The sequence below is a fragment of the Hypanus sabinus genome, chromosome 12, assembly GCF_030144855.1.
Source record: "Hypanus sabinus isolate sHypSab1 chromosome 12, sHypSab1.hap1, whole genome shotgun sequence".
Lineage (NCBI taxonomy): Eukaryota > Metazoa > Chordata > Chondrichthyes > Myliobatiformes > Dasyatidae > Hypanus > Hypanus sabinus.
Window position 1 is genome coordinate 59,168,603 of NC_082717.1, and position 16,302 is coordinate 59,184,904.

The 16,302-nt window shown below is 35.0% G+C and overlaps 1 protein-coding gene across 7 annotated transcripts in view; it reads right to left on the minus strand.

Moving 5' to 3' along the window:
* usp34 (ubiquitin specific peptidase 34) overlaps positions 1-16,302 on the minus strand; it is a 319,734-nt gene that overhangs the window by 32,263 nt on the left and 271,169 nt on the right. For all 7 annotated transcript variants that reach the window (XM_059986017.1, XM_059986013.1, XM_059986016.1 and 4 more), the window contains exons 77-78: positions 11,766-11,912; positions 10,711-10,870 (exon numbers count right to left, since the gene is read on the minus strand). In XM_059986017.1, coding sequence (XP_059842000.1) covers positions 10,711-10,870; positions 11,766-11,912 — 307 coding nt within the window. The remainder of the gene's footprint in view (positions 1-10,710; positions 10,871-11,765; positions 11,913-16,302) is intronic.

Sequence of the window (16,302 nt, forward strand, 5' to 3'; positions counted from 1 at the left end):
CACTAATGAGGTAAATCCATGGTTACAAATAATTTTAATTCCCTTTCCCTTTCTCACACTGACCTATCTGTCCTTGGCATTCTCACGCTACTAGAGTGAGGCCAAACATAAACTAAAGGAACAGCACCTCTTATTCACCAGAATAATGCAATGAACTTGAATGCTCCAATTTATGGTAACCTCCTCCAACTCATTCCCTTTCTTGCTTCTGATCTAACAAGGCTATCCCACACATAGCGTTTTCTCAACACAACTATATTTGCCCATCACCTACATTCTCCTCCTAGAGGCTCCAGTTCCCTTTGTATATTGTCTCCATCTACCCTCCATACACCCTTTATTCCACTCTTCACTTTCCATTCTTCTTAGATTCCATAACTTACAGCCTTTATTGTCTCTACTTATCATCTCATCTCCACCTTTCCCTTTCCCACCTGACTCCATCTACCAATCAACCCCTCACCACATGGATCCACCTTATCACTTAACAGCACTTGCTCCAAATCCTTCTTCTCTCCTCTTTATATTCCCTATCTTCCCTTCTACTCCAATCCAGATGAAGGATCTTGACTTGAAACATCAACTGTACATTTCCCTCAACAGGTGCTATCTGATCTGGTGAGTCCCTCCAGCAGCTTTTTTGCTCCATGACCTCAACAGTTAACTCTGCTTTTCATTTCACAGATGACGCTTAACCTGCTGAGTCTTTCTGGCATGTTTTGTTTTGATTCAAGTTATTAATTTAGTTTTTACTAATGCGGCACATTTGCTAATTATTAAGATATTGCCACTTCCTTCTTATTAAATTGACACAGTGCCTATAAAAAGTATTCACCCCCCTTGGAAGTTTTCCAGTTTTATAACACTGAATCACAGTGGATTTAATTTAGCTTTTCTGACACTGTTCAACAGAAAAAGACTCTTCCTTGTCAAAGTGAAAACAGATCTCTACAAAGTGATTTAAATTAATTACAAATTACAATTATTAAACACAAAATAATTGATTATATAATTACTCATGCCCTTCAAGTCAGCAGTTAATAGATGCACCTCTGGCAGCAGTTACAGCCTTGAGTTTGTGTGGATAGTTCTCTACCAGCTTTGCGCATCTGGAATCTGAATTTTTACCCATTCTTCTTAAAATACGGCTCAAACTCTGTCAGAATGCACAGGGATTGTGCGTGAACAACCCTTTTCAAGTCCAGCCACATATTCTCTATTGGAATGAGGTCTGGATTCTAATTTGGCTATTCCAGGACATTAACTTTATTGTTTGTAAGCCATTCCTGTGTAGCTTGGGCTTTATGCTTAGGGTCATTGTCTTGCTGCAAAACAAATCTTGCAAGTCGCAGTTCTCTTGCAGACTGCATCAGGTTTTCCACCAGGATTTCCCTGTATTTTGCTGCATTTATTTTACCCTCTACCTTCATAAACCTTCCAGACCTGCTGCAGTGAAGTATCCCTACAGCATGATGCAGTTACCACCATGCTTCACGGTAGGGATGGTGTGTTTTTGATGTGCGGTGTTTGGCTTATACCAAACATAGTGTTCAGTCTAATGGCTAAAAGGCTCAATTTTGGTTTCATCAGATCATAGAACCTTCTTCCAACGGACTTCAGAGTCTCCCATATGTCTTCTGGCAAACTCGAACCAAGATTTCATATGAGAGTTTTTTCCAGCTGTGGTTTTCTCTTTGCCAGTCTCCAAAAAAGCTCAACTGGTGAAGAACCCGGGCAACAGTTGTTGTACGCGCAGTCTATCCCATCTCAGCCACTGAAGCTTGTAACTCCTCCAGAGCTGTCACACCCTCAGTCAGTAGTTGAAGACAGCCTGCTCTAGGCAGATTTACAGCTGTGCCATATTCCTTCCATTTCTTGATGACTGACTCAACTGTACTCCTAAGGTTATTCAGTGGCTTGGAAATGTTCTTGTATTCATCTCCTCACTTGTGCTTTTCAATAAACTTTTCAAGGAGTTGCCTGGAGAGTTCTTTTATCTTCATGCCAGGACACTGACTCACCAGCAGTTGGACCTTCCAGATACAGGTGTATTTTTACTATAACCAATAGAAACACCTTGATTGTACATAGTAATTTCTATTCAACTAATTATATGACTTCTAAAACCAACTGGCTGCAACAGTGATGATTTGGTGTGTCACATTAAGGGGGGGTGGGGTGAGGTGTATACTTACGCAATCAATTATTTTATGTTTTATATTTGTAATTAATTTAGATCACTTTGTCGCGATCTGTTTTCACTTTGACACAAAAGAGTCTCTTTCTGTTGGTCAGTGCCAAAAGAACCAAATTAAATCTACTGTGATTCGATGTTGTAAAACAATAAAACATGAAATCTTTGGGGGGGGGGGGGGTGAATACTTTTTGCAGGTAGTGGATCTATATAGTGCAATCCACAGGGGAAAAACGTCTCCAATCTTCTGTTGCTAATTTTGAAGTACAATAAAAGGCTATTTTTCTTTGCAGTTATACAAGTCTCCAAATTTATTTTTATAATAACAATCTATATGAATGCTTATTTGTTGCTTGATACAAAATTTTACTATAACAATTTGAAAAAGTCTACCATTTTAATTCTGGTTTGCATATCAAATATGCACATGTACATGTTACTTTTACTGAAATGCAGTTATTCAATTTATTTTTAGTACTTTAAATTGAAGTAATTTCACTCTCAGCTATAATTTTAATAAAAGAATGATGGATTGTTTTGACTTAATGGACAGTTGCAAGAAAAAGTTTGTGAGCCCTTCGCAATACTTGGTTTTCAGCAGTAATTACTCATAAAATGTAGTCTGATCTTCATCAGTCACAATAATAACAAACACAATCTGTTTCTCACTAATAACACAAACAATTGCACTTAATCTTGTTAATACTGTTTAAATTGTTTAATATTTAAACAATCACAGTCTAGGTTCAAAGAAGTATGTGACCCTCTGGGATAATGCCTCTACAAAAGCTATTTGTAATCAGATGTTCCAATCAATGAGATGAGATTTGAGGTGTAGGTTGTAGAGGTGCCCTGCCCTATAGAAAAGACACACAAAGTCAGGTTACTGACCGAGCCTGCTTGTCTCAAGAAAGATCTGTTTATGTGCACCAAACCTCAATCAAAGCAATTTTCAGAGGACTTTAGAAGAATTGTAGAGATGCATGAAGCTGCAAAAGGCTACAATAGTATTTCTGAGTGTTCATCAGTCCACAGTAAGAGAAAATGTCTACAAATGGAGGAAATTCAATACTGTTGCTACTCTCACTAGGCGTGGGCATCCTGCAAAGATCATAGCAAGAGCACAACAAGCAATGCTGAAGGAGGTGAAAAAGAACCCAAAGGTAACACCAAAAGACCTGCAAAATCTCTAGAACTTGCAAAAGAGTCTGATCATGCATCCACGATAAGAAAAACACTAAACAAGAACAAAAGGACACCACAGAGGAAACCACTGCTCTCCAAAAAAAAATGCTGCACATTACAAAAGACCACTTGGTTGCTCCATATGCTTCTGGGACAAGGTTCTGTGGACAGATGAGACAAAAATTGAATTTTTTGGCAGAAGTGCACACCACAATGTTTGGAGGGAAAAGGGCACTGCACATGAACACCAGAAATTCATATCAACCGTGGAGCATGGTGGAAGGAGCATCATCATTTGGGTCTGCTTTGCTGCAGGGCCTGGACAATCGTTGAGGAAACAATGAATTCCAAATTGTATCAAGACATTTTACAGGAGAATGTCAGAGTAGTGGTCTGTCACCTGAAGCTTAACAGAAATTGGATGATGCAACAAGACAATGATCCGAAACAAAAGAGTAAATCAACAACAGAAAATCTGAAGTATTTTTAAAAGAAGAACATCTGTGTTTTGGAATGGTCAAGTCAGAGTCCAGAACTTGACCCAATATAGATGATGTGGCATTACTTCAAGAGGGCTGCTCATACAAGGTATCCCAGAAATATTGATGGAAGATCACCAGGAGACGCTCATGGAGTGAGCACTGTTTCAGATTCGCTCCATAACCTTTACTTTTTTAACCTACGATCACCCTTATTTAACTTATTTTTACCTACACCAAAAGATTCTTGCTACTTTTTTGGACTTATCTTTAAGAGTGTACTGTGAATTTTGAAGAAATGAGTACAGAAATGGCTTTAAGATCTAAAGGGCGAGACCCTGGGAAAGATTCTAACGACAATGGAAAGGAAAAAAAAGACTGATCCTAAGCGTACTGAATTGACTTATGATATGTTATTGGAGCACTTAAATGAAAAATTTGAAGAACAACTAACTTTCAAACAAGATCTAAAGGCTTTCCAGGATTCTATGGATAAGACTGATTTCGAAGTTAAACAGCAACAAACTCTAATCACAACTTTGCAAGAGGACGCTCAGAAGCGAGACTTGATAATTGAGAAACTGGAGCAGAAATTATCTTCGGCGATTAAGCAGGCGGAAACACTTAAAGCCAAGAGTGTCGACTTTGAAAATCGGTCCAGAAGACAGAACTTACGCATACTTGGTCTCCTGGAAGGTATTGAACAAGGGGACCCCTCGAAGTATTTTGCTCAACTTTTAAAGGATGCGTTCCCTTCTGTATTCCCAGACAGTCCTCCATTACTTGATCGCGCCCATAGAATTATGCGCTGATCACCAAGTTCTTCAGCTAAACCACCTGTTGTAATTGTTCGATTTCATTATGTGCATGTCAAACAGCAACTTATTCGTGTGGCTCGACGTTTAGGGATGGTTAAACTTAAAGATTTCCAATTCTGATTAGTGGAGGATTTTAGCCCAGAAGTAATGAAGGCAAGGCTAGTTTTTAAACCTTTGATGTCCGAATGTTATGAGAAAAATCTAAAACCAGCGTTTATACCCTGTGAAACTTACAATCTTGCCTCCGAATGCACCACGACATGTTTTTCTCTCCACATCTGAAGCTCGAAGCTTTCTGGATGAGGATTATCCTACTGCTTCGGATTCTCATCTCTAATGAATATATGGTTTTGATCGTTACAAGATAGTTTTTGTTTCCAAAATCAGATTTTGTTTCTGGCTATTGGTGTAGGTTTACTCTACATTTTATATTCCAATTAAAGTTTTTTTTAATCGATGTACTAATCCTTTTAATTTACTTACTTTAACCATTGTATTTTATTTTTGGTCATTGATATTAATCCTTTGAAGGTGAATTTTTTTTAACGGTTTGATATATATCCTTTTCGTTTTTTGTCTAACTAAGATGGCGGTTTTTTCTCTAAAATATTTCTTGCTTTTTTTTCCCCCGAATTCGTCATTTTTTTCTCTTGTCTTCTTCATATAATGCATTTATCATCACATTTTAACTTTTATCTGTTTGGGTTTTAACCCGATTTATAAGTTACCACTGGTTATATTCTTTTTTTTATTACTAGCAATTATATTAAGAAGTTTGTTTTAGTATAGTGTTAATTACTTTTTTGGAGTTTGGGTGGATCTTTTTTTCCCTCCTTTATATATTTGGAGTTGCCTTCTGGTGATACAGGGGTAGATTTAGTATCATTCCTTCTTTTTTTCCTGGCCTCCTTAAGGTCAGGGGGGTCTTTTTTTCGTGGGTGGTGGGCGGGGGGTTCTTTTCTAACTCTATTGTTCTTTTTACTAGTTTTTTTAGTTTTTTCATTTGCACTGATTTCAAACTACTAAAATGTCCGTGTTGTCGTCATTTCCAGGTCCACCCCTTATTTTTGCTCCTCTCCTGAGTGCATGAGTTCATAATCTGGTTAACTCTTTATATACCAAAGGGTTGATTTTAGAAATATGGCTCAGACCATTAATTTTGTCTCTTGGAATACTAATGGCTTAAACCATCCGATTAAATGGAAAAAGATTTTCAAAGTATTCCAAAGACTGAATGCACATATTATTTTTGTACAAGAAACTTATGTGAAGAAAGAGGACAATCAATGTTTTTTTGGGTTTTGGAGGGATAATCAGTAACATTCAAATTCAAATGCCAAAGTAAAAAGAGTTTCAATTTTTATTGACTCCTCTATTACATTTGTCCAACACGATATTATTTCGGATCCGAATGGCAGATTTTTGTTAATTACTGGGTTACTGTTTAACAAGAAGGTTGCTATGGTTAATGTTTATGCTCCAAATATGGATTATCCTGATTTCTTTACGTCCTTACTTTCTTCTCTACCTAATCTAAATGAATATATGTTAATAATGGGTGGTGACTTCAATTGCTGTTTAAATCCTTTGCTGGACAGATCTATATCCACCCAGACTTTACCCAATAAGTCGGCCACTTACATTAACTCTTTTTTGACTGATAATGGAATTTTTGATATTTGGAGATTTCGGCATTCTAAAGACAAAGAGTTTTCATTTTTCTCACATGTTTATCATTCTTACTCGAGAATCGACTTTTTTTATTGATTCTCATTTTATTCCATCTGTAATTTGTTGTAATTATGACATTATAGCCATCTCTGATCATGCTCCATTGAAACTTTCTATTAAATTAATGGATACAGCTTCTAGTATTAGGCAATAGTGATTTGATTCTACCTTACTGCAAGATCCGGATTTCATTAAATTTATGAAGGAACAGATTGATTTCTTCTTTTCAACTAATTTCACGGATGAAATTTCTTGCGGGACACTTTAGGACACTTTTAAAGCATATATACGTGGACAGATTATCTCCTATTCCGTTGGTTTGAGAAAATGTATTAAGGAGGAAACTTTTTTATTGGTTGATAAAATTAAAGAAATTGACAAGAAATATTCGATTGCTCCTAGTAAGGAGCATTACAAAGGGTTGAACTTCAAATGGAACACAGTTTATTACTTACATCTTCGATTGAAAATCAATTAATGAAAACAAGATCTGATTTTTATATACATAGTGATAAATCGGGTAAACTGTTAGCTAACCAATTGAAGAATGCTTCGGTTAAACGTCAAATTATTAAGATTCATCAACAGAATGGTGAATTGACAGTTAACCACGATGAGATAAACAAATCTTTTCAAGATTTTTATACCTCCCTGTATCCTTCTGAATTCTCTCATGATCATAATATCATGCATGATTTTTTTGGGAAATTGAATTTTCCAAAATTATCATTAGATGATCTTTCAATATTAGAAACTTCTATTATGGATGCAGAAATTAAAGGGGTTGTTTCCTCTATGAATTCTGGGAAAGCACCAGGTCCAGATGGGTTTACAGTGGAATTTTTTCAGTGTTCTTCCTCTACTCTTTCTCCTTGGTTATGCAGGGTTTTTGAAGAAGTAACTAGATTAGGTAAACTGCCACAATCTTTTTATAGAGCTTCCATTTCTTTGATATTGAAAAAAGCTAAAGACCCTACTGACTGTGCATCCTATAGACCAATATCCTTATTGAATGTAGATTCCAAGATCTTTTCCAAGTTACTGGTGTCCAGGCTGGAGAAGGTATTACCTCACATTATCTTGGAAGATCAAACTGGTTTTATTAAAAATCGCTATTCTTTTTTCAATATTAGATTACTGAAAATTGTTTATACTCCTTCACCTAACACCTCAGAATGTGTCATTTCATTAGATGCAGAGAAAGCATTTGATAGAGTTGAATGGCCTTACTTATTTACAGTGCTTGAGAAGTTTAATTTTAGTTCAACATTCATATCCTGGATTAAACTGATATATCATACTCCAGTAGCCTCGGTCTTTACTAACAATCAAAGATCTCCCTTTTTTCGTTTATTTTGGGGTACCAGGAAAGGCTGTCCTCTTAGTCCATTATTATTTGATATTGCTTTAGAACCTTTGGCAATTGCTATTAGAGACTCACCGAACATTTTTGGCATTACTCGTGGGATGGATACACATAAGTTATCATTATACGCAGATGACTTGTCATTATATATTTCTGATCCTGAGAAATCCATTCCTGTAGTTATATCATTTTTGGCTCAATTTAGTAATTTTTCCGGGTATAAATTAAATCTTAATAAAAGTGAATTGTTTCCCTTAAATAGACAGGTTCCAATTTATGGAAATTTACCTTTTAAATTAGTTAATGATTCTTTTACATACTTGGGGATTAAAATTACAAAAAAAAAATAAGGAGTTATTTAAGGTTAATTTTTTACCCTTAATTGATCAGATTAAATGTTTGTTCACTAAATGGTCACCATTATCTTTATCTCTGATAGGTCGGATTAATGCTATTAAGATGATTATTTTACCCAAGTTTTTATATATATATTTCAAGCAATACCAATTTTTATTCTGAAATCTTTTTTTGACCATGTTGATTCAAAAATTTTCTTATATATATGGCAGAATAAAAATCCTAGATTAGGTAAAAAATATTTACAGAAGGCAAGGAGGGAAGGTGGATTGGCACTGCCTAATTTTAGATTTTATTATTGGGCAATTAATATCCGATATTTGATATGTTGGTTTAGGGATTGGGATTTATTTTTTAGCCCTCACTGGGTAAACCTGGAAACTAAATCTGTACAAGGATTTCCATTGGCTTCTATTTTAGGGACCTCTCTTCCCTTCGCTCTTTCTAAATTGCAGAAATGAATTGACAATCCGATAGTTAAACATACTTTACATATATGGTTTCAAATTCGGAAATTTTTTGGGTTGAATCAATTTGTTTTAACTATTCCGATTGTATCCAATTTCTTTTTTCATCCTTCTGTTATAGACCAAGCTTATTCAGCTTGGAAGATTACTACGATTTTCTGACTTATTTTTGTATAATTGTTTTATGTCTTTTGAACAATTATCTAATAAATATAATTTGCCTAGATTTCATTTTTTTTAGATATTTACAGATTAGGAATTTCTTAAATACTGTACTTCCTACCTTTCCAAATCTTGAGTCCGGGTATTTTGGAGAATTTGTTAGAACTAAATCCTTCTCAGAGAGGTGTAATATCAAAACTTTATAATATAATTAGCAAAATACATTCAGAGGCCTTTTATAAGATTAAAAATGATTGGGAAAGAGAACTTAACCTTACTATCCCTATTGAGAATTGGGATAAAATTCTTCAACTAGTTGTTATCATCTATATGTGCTAAACATTCATTAATACAGTTTAAAGTTGTGCACAGGGCTCATTTGTCCAAGGATAAATTGGCTCGTTTTTATTCCCATATAAATCCTATATGTGACAGATGTCATTCTGAGATAGCATCTTTAACTCATATGTTTTGGTCATGTCCGCTTTTGATAAAATATTGGAAGGACATTTTCGATATTATTTCCACGGTACTGAACATTGATTTACAACCTCATCCTATTACTGCAATTTTTGGTTTACCAATGATGGACTCAATCCACTTATCTTCTTCTGCTTGTCGAATAATTACATTTCTTACATTAATGGCTAGAAGATCTATTTTGTTGAATTGGAAAGAAATTAATCCCCCTACCATACATCATTGGCTTTCTCAAACTATGTTATGTCTAAATTTGGAGAAAATTAGAAGTGTTGTATTTGACCCTTCTATTAAATTTGGAAAGACATGGAGACCATTTATTCAATATTTTCATATGATGTAATTTGACCCTGTTCCAAGCCTATTCATTTTTCCGATTTTGATTATATATATGTTGAGAAGATCGGAGTTGGCGACACTGATGACTTTGTACTTTTTTTTATATACACTATAAACAGCCCATTATTCAATTTTTTTTCTTCTTTTCTTTTTTTTCTCTTTAATAGTTAGTGTTAGGTCGTTAGATTAGTTTTTCTTAGGGTTAATGTTTTTTTTCTTTTTCACTTTTCTGTTTTTTTTTAAATATATATGATATCCCTAGTTTTGTTTTGTTTATATGATATTTGTATCATTCATGATTTGGGAAGACTTAACTATATTGTAACTATTGCTTGTGTATCCTTTTATGTTCAGTTTAACTTTGTAAGTTTGTAATCCCACTATTTATGTACTAATCTTATCATGTTGATATTAATAATAATAATAATAATAATAATAATAATAATAATAAAAAGATTGAAAAAGAAAGAAAGAAATATTGATGAACCAAAACAATTTTGTACGGAGGAATGGTCTAAAATTCCTCCTTGCCATTGTGCAAGTCTGAATAGTAGCTACAGGAAATATTTGGTGGAGGATTTTGCTGCTAAGGGAGGTTCTACCAGTTATTAAATACATGAGTTCACATACTTATTCCAGCCTGAACTGTGAATGATTAAATAATGTGTTCAAAAAGACATGAAAAGTACAATTGTTTGTGTGCTATTAGTTTAGGCAGACTGTGTTTACCTATTATTGTGACTTAGATGAAGATCAGACTATATTTTGAGTACCTAATGCAGAAAACCAAGTAATTGCAAACCATTCACAATTTTTTTCTTGCAACTGTACTTGGAAACAATCACGTTGTTTTGGCTAAGGTAGCTTCCTGAACATGAAGGAATTACAACTGCTGGTTTATTTCTTAAACTAGTCCAATTTTATTCCCTTTAAAGATATTTTGGATTCCTTCGGTGTTATATTGAAAAGCTGTTTCAGAGAACTTCTTAAACTTATTGGCAGCTCTCCATTTCGAACGTGCATTTGGTTTTCAAGTCAACTATTAGTTCTTGAGAGGATGCATTCCAATACAGAAGTGGCCAGTAATAGTTAGCTTCTATTCCAGCCAATAAGAACAATTTCTTACACTCACCTTTTGTCTTCCTTTCTTTTGCTTCTTGCTCCTGTAATGCATTTTTCTGTTGCTGACATGTTCTACACTTGTTTAACAATTCCTGAAGTGTCTGGATTAGTGCTGAGTCCAGTAGTTTGGGGGTGTGTATAGAAAGCAGCAAAGCAAGAGCTCGAATATCCTGTTAATAGTAAAATAAATCAAAGACTTCAGTTTCTATTTTATAGTATTCAGCAAGCACAATTATTCAAATCGCTGTGAATCCCTGTTTGACTAGCTTCTTTCTCCATGTTGTCCCTCTGTAGGCCAGGTTTCATCTTCCACACTGTCAATTTCAGCACTGTCTCTGTCTCTGCACTCCGTCACTCCTGTTGTGCTGGCTGTATTTGGCCCTACGACTCCTTTTAAAATTCTAATAACTAGAATGTGATGAAAGGTAAAATGCAGACATGCCACAAGGTAGGAACCAGAAAGGGCTTAACATGTTTCATGTAGGAGGTTCATAATTAACATGGCGGATTTTTTTAAAAGTATTTCTTGAACTAATCTTAATGCCAAATATGAAAAACTACATAAAATTCCCACCAACAATCCAAGGGATTTAGTGTATAAATCTCAAATGCTTTCTCATAACCATTACTAGCAGAAAAGTCTCCATTTAAGAGTGATGATTACGAAAAATTTAAGTAACATTTGATTCACTTTCAATCATGACCCAACCCATTTTGAAACAGAAATTCATCTAAAATCCGTTTGGAGTCATATACCTTTGTATTAGGTTTGACACTAAGCCTTTACTGCCAATCTCATTAATGGTTGTGAAGGTCAAGGGAGAGCGAAGGTAAAAAAAAAATCCAATTTCATATTCTATGTTCAAAAGCCACACTGGTGGGCTGTTTGGGCCTAAATTGTATTTAGACTATACTGTAAAATTCCACCCAAGTCACAGCACCTGAAGACCACGAATATAAAATGAAGATTAAGATATATTAGGTAGCATTAATTTTCAAAACATAAGATCCTACAAAAGGATGAATAAAAGCATTTTTAAAAAACGAAGACCATATGTATCTTACCCCATTTAAAATTGCACCAACTTTATAGATTTCAACACGCTGTCCCAGAAGCTCTGGCTCAATGTTATGGTATTCATTTATTAAGCTTGTGATCAAATTATTGATCAAACTGGAACAGTTTGAACTGGAAAAAACCTGATTCTGAACCTGGGGAGAAAACATTACGAGTAAAGACGATACATTTTAAAAAAATTCAGTATATTAAGATTTCAAAAGCACTTTTGAACTCTAAAGGTGATTCAAGCACTCATATTTCTGGCAGTCCTTCAGAATTCTCTTGAAATATTTGAAGTTTGGTTTGTATTATTGAATAATGAAATGCAGAAAGGGACTGTATGCACCTGTACCGCTTCTTTGCAAGAGTTATCAATTTCATTCAATCATTGAGCACTTTTGCCATGATCTGTCAATATTCTTCTCTTAATGCATCCACTTCCTTTTCAAAAATTATTAACATATCTGCTTTCACTGCCTTTCAGAGTGTACGCCTGTTCACATCTTACTACATACCCCCTCCAGAGGAAATTATTTCTTCTGATTTACTCTTAGAAAACAATCTTGAATATCATTATTCAAACCTTCCCACACAAAGAACAATCACAATCTTGAGTCTTTCCATTAAACAGAAGTCCTTCACTCTGCTAATTTTTCTCTGTAACCCTTTCCAAGGGGTCTGCAAACCTTCAGTCACGTCAACTTGCACTTGCCACTCTCAAAAATTTACAGACTTCCCTGGTTCTATGTGCTCTTGAACCCACTTTTAAATTCTAACGTTTACTTTACATTACCTCTCTGTATTATTCCTTTCAAGATGTATCAGCTCACAATTTCCTGTTATTTGTTTAATAACCAATTAATATTCTATAAAGAAAAATGTGGGTCTTTTGCATAAGCTTCATTATTTTCCAACAAATCACTTCTACACACTTTTCCCTCCCTTCTTCCACTGCAAACATTGAGGAACATTGCCAACTGCATCTTCTGTGTCAATTCCTACTGTAAGACTGCTTTTTTCATTCTATCCCTTTTGTTAGATAGACTGCCTGAAAACTACATTGCCAAAGTCTTTTATCCCCTTCAGGTTAAACTATGCTTTTCTGGTTCTCTGGAAGTATCATATCACAATCATCCCTTCTTTCTTTATTCACTTCTATTTGAAAGCCTGTTGCTTTGCTTTCTGCCTTGAAGGGATGTTCATGTTGAGTCGGTAGTAAAGAAGTCAGATACAATGTTAGCGTTCATATCAAGAGAACTAGATTACAAAAACAAGAATGTAATGCTGAGGCTTTATAAGTCACTGGTCAGACTGCACTTGAAGTATTGTGAGCAGTTTTGGGCCCCTTATCTAAGAAAGGACGTGCTGGCATTGGAGAGGGTTCTGAGGAGGCTCATGAGATCATGGGAAAAAAGGAATTAATATATGAGGAGCATTTGATGGCTCTGGGCCTGTATTTGTTAGACTTCAGAAAAATGAAGGACAATCTTATTGACAACCTATTGAATATTGAAAAGCCTTGATACAGTGGATGTCAAGATGATGTTTCTTAAGAGTGGGGGAGCTAAGGCCTAGTTGAATGTCCCTTTTGAACAGATATGAGGTATTTCTTTAGCCAGAGGATAGTGAGTCTGTGGAATTCATTGCCACAGATGGCTGTGAAAGCCAGGTCATTAGATATCTTTCAAGTGGACATTGATAGCTTCTTTATTAGTAAGGACATCAAAGATTATAGGGAGAATCCAGGAGAATGAGGTTGAGAGGGATAATAGATCAGCTATGATGGAATGGCAGACCAGATCCAATGGGCCAAATGGCCTAATTCTACTACGTTTTATAAAATAAAAGGGGTTAATAGATGCATTCCAAACTGGGTTAAGTGACAAGAAGCAGTGATGAAGCAGTGTTTTCAGGTAGGAGAACAGCATACAAAGGTGTACCCCAGGGGTTAATATTTGATTGACTGTATTTCTTTTATATACATTCAACAGGAGCACAGATATAATTTCCAAATCTACAAGGCTACAAGAAGTGCAGTGAATTGATGGGAAGGTAATAAAACACAGTGGATTCCAGTCATCGGTTATTCGAGGCAATTCAATATTAGGGACAGCTCTTAAAAAAAAAACTAATTGAGAAAATAGCCAAGATTCCCTTAGTTTACTTGGACACTGTTGAAAAAGCTGTGATTTTAATCACTGATAATTGGCGAGAAATAAGCAATAAGACAATTCCAACCTGCTCTGCTCACTGTGCTTTCAAGCACTCAGATTGGAGATGCCTGAAACAGCCAGAAGTGAAAATGAAACGATTTGAAGTAATGACAGTCATTTTGAATGTTACAATAAAAATGAAGATTTGGAGGATGCAATTTTTGAAAGCATTGTCTGAAGGCAGTCCGTTATTCGCACCAGGTTTCTTCACTGAGTTCGTTCATTTACAATCACTCAAAAGAACGAGTCAGAGTGCACTGGATGAACTCCTCTGTCGATAACTATTAGGTATCAATGCACAGTTTTATAGCACTGCAGTATTACTGGTAGTGTTCTAATTTGTTCTGCAATTCTTTTAAATACATAATTTGTTATTCTGTTAAATGGTAGTGTATTTTTTTTATACCTTTAACTATTTCCATGAAACTTCAGTCATTGGGGCCAGCCACTTTACTGGTCAGCAACTTTACATTTTGGCCAGCCAAAATGTACTGGTCATGATGTGTCCCAATTAAACAGAATCTACTGCACTTCAAGAGGATACAAACATACTGCTAGAATTGCAGACACATGGCAATTAAATTTAAAGCAGAAAATTACATTTTATTTGGAAAAAACGAGGAGATAATATAGAGAACAAAATTCTAAAAGGTATACAGGACGGAACGATTAGAGGATATCTGCATAAATCTGACAGTTATTGATAAAGCAGCTTAAAATGCGTATGAGATTCTGGGATTTATAATTTGAGGCACATACTTCAAGAGGATGGAAAATCATGATGAATCTTGACTAAATATTAGTTTACCCATAACTGGAGTACCTTATCCAGTTCTGGGCACTTTACTTTAGAAAAAGATGAGAGGACTGGTCCCAGTGATGAGTAACTTTCAGTATGTGGTTAAATTGGGAAATCTGGGGTTGTTCTCCCTGCAAAAATAGACTGGGAATATGAAGAAATATTTAAAATAATTGAGTATGTAGACAAGCATACATGGTGAGATTCTTGACCTTTTCCCATTGGAGAGGACAAGAATCAGAGGACACGGAATAAAGGCGATTTTCAAAAAGTGATGAGGAATTTTATTTTAAATGCATCATGTAGTTAGGATTTGGATTTCTCTACCAGAAAAGATGAGAAAGCCCATTCAATCCTGAAATCAATCATTAGTTTTGACTATGGGTGTTAGAGCCATGTTAATTATTTTTACATTCTGCTGATTCTGCCTCATCAGTTAAGTATTTCCAAAATTCTCCTCTTTTTCATAAAAATTCTATCCTGGTGTTCCAAAGGAAACTAGACAACTACTGGGATGAAAATTATTCGAAAAGCTGCACAGCAGGACAAGCTAGCTGCTCTAGTGCAGGGTGTGTATGGAATGGCTTTCTCTGCACTGTAGCCTTTTTGTGATTCCATGAAGGGTTGTATTCACAAAGGCAGCATTGTTTCTGTAGAAGATAATACTTTTGCCTTTTAAACCTGAGATTATATTCTTCGAAAACTGCATTTCACTAACAATTTGTCCACTCCACTGACAGTTACATTTTATTTTGCAAGAACTGTACACTTCAATTTTACATGAGTCTTGTGAGAGGTATCAACAAGGGATATGCCTAAGAAAGAGGATCAGATGCTATAATTCTTGACTTGCATTAGACATTAGGAAGTAGGAACTTGAAAATTAAAAGGCAAAAAAGTGACTGAAATAAAAACAAACAAAAATTTGGAACATGACAAACCAGAAATAACAATCGCAATGAAACTATAACAAAATCAGCTAACAGAAATAAAGTCAATAATTAAAAGGTAAAGGTGAATTATAATAACATAGAGCAAGAGTTTATTAAGATAAAACTATACATTAATCTTCAAAACCAGCAAGATAATAAATTGCAATCAATAAATTTTATGCAATTACTTCAACTTATGTAAATGTATTTAAAATTTGCTAGAAAATTGTTGCTGATTTGCATCAATTGAAACTAAAGTTTATCTGGAATTTTTCTTTTCAGAATGGCTGGACTAAGCTTAGCAAAAACGTTAAGCTGGCAAGTGTCTTACAAATTTCACTATTTTTTTCTTTCCTTGTTCATTTTACACATTTTTTCTCTTTAAGAATACTGACCATTCTGCCAGCTTTTAGCTTTACAAATTGCATGGTAGGTATCCTACTAAATTGGGTGTTCTTCATTTATCACCCTTGATCACCTGATTGCTTGAGAAAGTGATTAAACCCAATTTTGCTATTGAGTCACGTGCAGTTTCAGCTTGAAAGTAACCTTATTCCCTAACCTGAATATGTCGAGGTCCTGCATTACTGTTAAGTTT